The sequence below is a fragment of the Vicia villosa genome, linkage group LG5, assembly GCF_029867415.1.
Source record: "Vicia villosa cultivar HV-30 ecotype Madison, WI linkage group LG5, Vvil1.0, whole genome shotgun sequence".
NCBI classification, from domain to species: domain Eukaryota; kingdom Viridiplantae; phylum Streptophyta; class Magnoliopsida; order Fabales; family Fabaceae; genus Vicia; species Vicia villosa.
Genome location: NC_081184.1, coordinates 155,533,449 through 155,541,023, shown reverse-complemented (window position 1 = coordinate 155,541,023; position 7,575 = coordinate 155,533,449). Strand labels below are relative to the sequence as shown.

Sequence of the window (7,575 nt, the reverse complement as noted above, 5' to 3'; positions counted from 1 at the left end):
TTTTGGAGGGTTTTACACGTGTCGTAGACAAAAACATCTAATCGAATTAGAGATCTGATTGAGGAAATTCGTAGAAATAATATAAGGTATATTTTAACAATTTATCTAACATATTAAAATCCTTTCTTTAATATAAATATTAGTTTCTTCTAAGTCCGTTTGGGAATTAGTTTTTGGAGGGTTTTACACGTGTCGTAGAGAAAAATGTCTAATCGAATAAGAGATCTGATTGTGGAAATTCGTAGAAATAATATAGGTTATATTTTAACAATTTATCTAACATATTCAAATCATTTCTTTAATTTAAATTTTAGTTTCGTCTAAGTCCGTTTTGGAATTAGTTTTTGGAGGGTTTTACATGTGTCGTAGAAAAAAACATCTAATCGAATTAAAGATCTGATTGTGGAAATTCTTAGAAATAATATAGATTATATTTTAACAATTTATCTATCATATTCAAATCCTTTCTTTAATATAAATTTTAGTTTCTTCTAAGTCCGTTTGGGAATTAGTTTTTGGAGGGTTTTGTACGTGTTATAGAGAAAAACATCTAATCGAATTAGAGATATGATTGTGGAAATTCTTAGAAATCAAAAATCGATTCTGACAAATAGCATCATTGTTCTATTTGGGAACTAGAATTGTTGATGTAAATTTTTGACGTGGTGATACAAACTGCTCTGATGCGATTGCGTATAGTGGACCTACAAGATTAGCAAGGTCGACCCAAACAATTTGGAGGCCCTGTTCTATTTTAAAATTAAGCCTTTAATAAATAAAAACACAACAAATTAAAAAAAATCGCATTTCATTTAAAATTGTAAATCAAATTAAATATATCAAAATAAAAATGATATAGATGTACTCCCTCCGTTTTTTATTATAAGTCGTTTTGGAAAACAATTTTGTATTTTAATATAAGTCGCTTTACAATTCCAATGAATAATTAATGCTATTTTTCCTATTATATCCTTAAATATTTATTATTCTCTCTCCTTTCAATTATATAAATTTATCTTCCACATTTCATTAATGAAGGATAATTTTGTAAAAACCTTCATAATTTCTCATTTTCATACAACAATTATTATTTTTTTTAATCTGTGTGAAAAGTGTAAAACGATTTATAATAAAAAAACGGAGGGAGTATTATATAAAAATTTGACTAATTGAAGTTTAGATTTTTTACATTTTTTTACTCTTATCTTTTTTCATTTATAGAAAAATCATACCATTTAATAAAATGAAATAATTCTTTGAAATTTTTGATAACATTAATAAGGAAGTGTTCTATTTAACCAACAATGAAAAATTACAAATTTCAAAGGTCTTATAACTATTATTTCAAATTTATTAATGCTCAATTTACAATAATAAAATATAAATCTTTTTAAATTAACATTTTAAAAAGTTTTTATATCCATAAAAGATAATATTGAAGAAAAAAATGGACTAATTTAATTGCAGCATTAAATTTTTTTTTTTAAAAAATACATATGTGTTAAGAATAACTAGATATTGAACCTAACTTAAGTTGAATTTATGAAGCCAATTATGAAAATGATGGAGGAAGTGGAATGAAACTTTTCTATCTTTCAAAGTAAAACTTAGTGTGTATTTTACATTTACCAAAGAGGTGTATTTATACTAGTGGAGAAATTACTATTATAATTAGTATCACTATTCTATCTTTGACAAATTATACATCACCAATAATTTGTCATTACTATTCTAAATTTGACTATTAGATAGAAATTTCTAAATAATAATAATAATATTATTTATGATTATAACACTCCCCCTTAGAAATATCTATCATGGTGCTCCTTTGAAACCTTGTTGAGGAGAATCTTACGGGAACATACGTTGCCTCGTTAAAAACCTTATAAGGAAAAATCCATTGGGATAAAAACCTCAATAAGGGAAAAAGAGTGCAACATTATGCTCCCCCTCAAAAGAACATATACAATTAGCTCTTTTTCAAAGATCTCTAAGATGGCGCATTCCAATATTTTGCACATGCTTCTTGAAAACCGATGTAGGAAGTGCCTTTGTAAATAGGTCTGCCATGTTATCACATGAACGAATATATTGAATATCAACCTCTTTATTTTTTTCAAGTTCTTGTGTGAATGAGAAAAACTTGGGAGAAATATGCTTGGTTCTGTCACTTTTTATGTAGCCTTCTTTCATCTGAGTAACATATGCAGCATTGTCTTCATACAGAATTGTTGGATTATTATCAATTGGTAAACCAGACGCTCCTTGAATATGTCGAGTTACCAATCGTAACCATCTACACTCTTTGCTTGCTTCATGAAGGGCAGTTATTTCAGCATGATTTGAAGAAGTTGTTACAAGTGTTTGTTTTTGGGATCTCCATGATATTGCAGTGTTACCATATGTAAATATATATTCAGTTTGTGATTTAGCATTATGTGGATCTGACAAGTACCCTGCATCTGCATAACCAAGCAAAACTGATTTTGTATTGTTAGAATAAAACAAACCAAGATCAGATGTACCTCGAAGATATCGAAATATGTGCTTTATTCCTTTCCAATGTCTTTTTGTAGGGCATGAGCTGAATCTTGCTAGTAAATTTACTGCAAAAGCTATATCTAGTATTGTATAGTTAGCAAGATACATGAGTGCCCCAATAGCAATGAGATATGGTACTTCAGAGCCAAGATCTTCTTCATTACCTTCCTTAAGTCTAAATGGATCACTGTCAACATTGAGTGTTCTACCCATCATTGGAGTGCTCAAAGGATTTGCTTTGTCCATGTTAAACCTTTTCAATACTCTTTCTGTATAACTTGCTTGATGTACCAGTATACCATTTTTAGTATGCTCAATTTGTAAACCAAGACAGAACCTAGTTTTTTCCAAATCTTTCATTTCAAATTCTTTCTTTAAGTAATCTCTTGCTTCCTTAACTTCTTTATTAGTCCCAATGATATTTAAATCATCAACATAAACAGCAATTATTACAAATCCGGATATTGTTTTTCTTATAAAAACACAAGGACAAATAGGATTATTCTCATAGCCTTCTTTAAGTAAATATTCACTTAGTCTATTGTACCACATGCGCCCGGATTGTTTTAACCCATACAATGACCTCTGCAACTTAATTGCATACATTTCTCTAGGTTTTGATGTCTCAGGCATTTTAAATCCTTCTGGGATTTTCATGTATATATCAGTATCAAGTGATCCATATAAATAAGCAGTAACAACATCCATAAGATACATATCAAGATTGTTCAATACTGATAAACCAATTAAATAACGAAAAGTAATGGCATCCATAACAGGGGAATATGTTACCTCATAATCAATTCCTGGTCTTTGGTAAAAACCTTGTGCAACGAGACGAGCTTTGTATTTGACAATCTCATTTTTCTCATTTCGTTTTCTTACAAAAAACCCATTTGTACCCAACAGGTTTTACACCTTTAGGTATAGCCACAATAGAGCCAAATACTTTTCGATTATTAAGAGAATTTAACTCAGTATCTATAGCATCTTTCCAATTTTTCCAATCATGTCTATTTTGACATTCATTCATAGTTCGTGGTTCTGGATCATCATTAATAATTTCACATGCAATGGAAAATGAAAATATTTCATCTATATTCATACCTTTTCGGTTCCACAAATTTCCCGTATCAACATAATTAATTGAAATCTCAAGATCATTATTATTTCTAGTTTCACTATCAATGATCTCATTTTCATCATCTTGTGCTTCTTCGAGAGCACGCTTTTCAATTTTGGACTTATCATTATCTAGTGTCTTTTCAAGATCACTTTCAATCATATTCACCTTTTCTACTCCCTTTCTTTTTCGGGGATTTTTGTCTTTGGATCCCATAGGCCGGCCACGTCTCAAGTGTGCCTTAGATGTACTTGCTTCATTATTTTGATTTGAAATCTCAATCCTAGTTGGAACATTTATAGCCGGTACATGTGACTTTGTCACTCTTTTCAAATCAGTAAGTGAATCTGGAAATTCATTTGCTAAATCTTGTAAGTGAACTATTTTCTTTACATTTTCTTCCCACGATCTATTATATGGGTCCAAATGTAATAAATGAGGTACATGCCATATTATGTCATTTTCTGATTTTTTATTCTCTCCCCCTAGAGTTGGAAATATTGTTTCGTCAAAATGACAATCAACAAATATTGCCTGAAAAACCTCACCCGTTAAAGGTTCAAGATATCTAATAATAGATGGTGATTCATACCCCACATATATACCTAACCTCCTTTGAGGACCCATCTTTGTTCTTTGTGGTGGTGATATTGGGACATATACTGCACATCCAAAAATCTTTAAATGAGAAATATTTGGTTCCTTACCAATTGCAAGTTGATAAGGGGTATGTTTATGATCAGCACTTGGCCTTAGACGGATGAGTGCTACAGCATGTAAAATTGCATGACCCCAAACAGTAACTGGTAGTTTAGTTCTCATTATTAATGGTCTAGCAATATATTGAAGACGTTTGATTAATGACTCAGCTAAACCATTTTGTGTATGTACATGAGGAACATGATGTTCAACAGTAATACCAATTGACATGCAATAATTATTAAATGATTCAGATGTAAATTCACCAGCACTGTCAAGTCTAATTTTCTTTATAGTATAATCAGGAAATTGAGCTCTAAGTTTAATTATTTGTGCAAGAAATTTTGCAAATGCCATATCACGACTTGATAACAAGCAGGGGTGGCCTTGAGCACGGGCTCGTGGGGCGGGAGCCCAGGGCCTCATAATTTTAAGGGCACCAAATTTCTTTTTTATCCCTATATATATTAAAAGAAAATTTTCTAATATAAAAATACTTGCTAGAATTTTTTTAAAAAAATACTGGCTAACAAAATTATAGGGCTATTACAAAGTCTAAATTAATAAAAAAAATATAATTTCCTATAAATAAAATATAGAGTAGAATAAAATTAATTAATTCCCCTAAAATAAAATTAATTAATATATTTATAATTTTAACAACTAAAGAATTTAATTGAGACACTAAAATTAAAATAATGATATAGAGAATGTTTTATATTATTGATATTGTTATTTGATAGGTTAAAAATCTTCTAACCGTGCCAATTTTGGATTCAAGCTTTATTAATAAATTGAATTTTATATCAATTGAGTTTTATAAAGGTTTATGAATTTTATGACTATTAATTAAATTATCCAATAGTATTCATTTTAATATCAATGAATTTTATAAAGGTTTTACGAGAGAGTTGAAGAATACGGAAAAAAAATTGGGTTATAATATCACATCAGAGATAATTTTTCTTTCGAGTTCTGTATCGTCGTTCTTTCGAGAATAGTCTATTAAATCTTGGAGGATTAGCATAATACGCGAAAAATCCTCGTTCATTCAAACTATTTCATAATTTTTTTATTTCACAATGTCAATTGAAAATGTTTTTATTCAATTAATTCTTTTATCCTTATGTATTTATTGTTAAAAAAAATTTAGGGCACCACTCTTTTGATTTGCCCCGGGCACCCAAATTCAAAGGACCGGCCCTGATAACAAGCATACATATGACCATCTACTATAAGCATCAATTAATACCATAAAATACCTGAATGGTCCTGACGGTGGATGGATAGGTCCACATATGTCTCCTTGAATTCTTTCAAGAAATGCAGGAGATTCTGTCTGAATCTTTCCTGGTGAATGCTTTGTTATTAGTTTGCTAAGTGAGCAAGCTTCACATGGTTTATCATCTTGTGAAAGTTTTAAACTTTTCAATGGATGACCATGTGTACTTTCAACTATTTTACGCGTCATTGTTGAACCAGTGTTACCTAAATGGTCATGCCATAAAATCACAATTTTGGGATCTTCTTTTACTACTAAATTGCATTCAATTTTATGTATATATGTGTAATGTAAACCAGAAGGCAATTTTGGTAGTTTTTCTAAGATTTTCTTCTTTCCCAAAACATTAGAAGTAATACTAATGTATTTCATATTACCTTCAGTTGCAGTTTCAGTATCGTATCCATGACGATATATGTCATTAAAACTCAACAGATTTCTCTTTGATTTTGGAGAGTATAAAGCATTGTTAATGACAAATTTTGTCCCATTTGGTAATATGAACATAGCATTACCTGTTCCTTTAATCAAATCTGCAGGACTTGAGATTGTATTTATTATACATTTAGTGGGATTTATTTCAGTAAAATATTTCTTACTTTTGAGGATTGTGTGTGTAGCTCCACTGTCCGGAATGCAAATGACTTTAACATGTTCCATGTATAACCTTCTTAAAATAGACATAAGATTAAATAGAGTAGATTAACAACATATTTAACATTATTATTTCATGCAAACATAAGATACATCTTAACAACATACAAATGCTTAAGTTGATACATATTTCAAATATAAAACAAGCACACCAAACATTACTCAAAATACATATTTTAAAAAGTTACTTAATCAGTTTCATCTCCAACAAGTCAGCGGTCTCAAAATAGGTATTATTGTTTCTGGGTTCAATCTCATTAAAATTAACTTCTTTTCCCTTTTCTTCAACATATGCCATTGGTCTTTTACACAAGTGTTCTGGTGTTCTACACATCTTAGACCAATGGCCTTTCTTTCTGCATCTGTAGCATATATCTTCATAATTCCTTGAGGGACCTTCTTGAATATACTTACCCTTTCCTTTGCGATTCCAATTATTTTGGTCATATCTGGGGGATCTATAATTATTCATATGACCTCGTCCACGTCCTCTACCACGGAAATAGTTTCGACCTTGGAAAAGGTTTCGACCAAGATGTCCTCCTTGATTTTGACCATCAAAACGAGCATGACCATTATTACCATCAGAACGAACATGACCACCACGTCTCTTAAGACGATTAAAGCCACCACGCCCACGATTAAAGGTCGTGGCATTAATTTCAGGATATGGCATTGTTCCTGTGGGTCGTGCCTGGTGGTTTTTTATAAGGAGCTCATTATTTTGTTTTGCCACCAGAAGAGCTGCAACTAAATCAGAATACTCAGTGTATTCCCTCATTCTATATTGTTGTTGCAATAATACCTGAGATGCATGGAAAGTTGAAAAAGTTTTTACCAACTTTTCTTTTTCAGTTATAGTTTTGCCACAAAATTCTAGCTTTGCTATAATCTGGTGCATAGCAGAATTATATGCAATGGCAGTTTTGTAATCTTGAAACCTTAACTTGTTCCACTGATCCATTAATGAGGGTAACAGGACTTTCTTCTGATGTCCAAATCTTGCTTTAATTTTGTCCCATAAAATCTTGGGATCTTTAGCATTTGAGTATTCTGTTTGCAATCCATCGTCAAGATGGTGCTTTATTATTCTGTTAACTTTTGACTTTTTCTTTTCCATTTCTTCTGGGTCATATGTTGTTTTTCCAGAATTGTCTCCTTCAAAGATTTTGTTAAGTCCCTCACATGAAAGGTACTCTATTAAATTGTTGTTCCGGGTTATGAAGTTCTCCCCAGTTATGCTTAAAATTTTGAATTGATGCTTAAGATTGGACAT

At 30.7% G+C, this 7,575-nt stretch overlaps 1 protein-coding gene across 1 annotated transcript; it reads right to left on the bottom strand.

The window, feature by feature from the left end:
- Positions 1-6,483: 6,483 nt before the first annotated feature.
- On the bottom strand, positions 6,484-7,575 carry LOC131605806 (uncharacterized). The gene has a single exon (XM_058878115.1). The coding sequence runs from the start codon at positions 7,573-7,575 to the stop codon at positions 6,484-6,486; it is 1,092 nt and encodes a 363-aa protein (XP_058734098.1).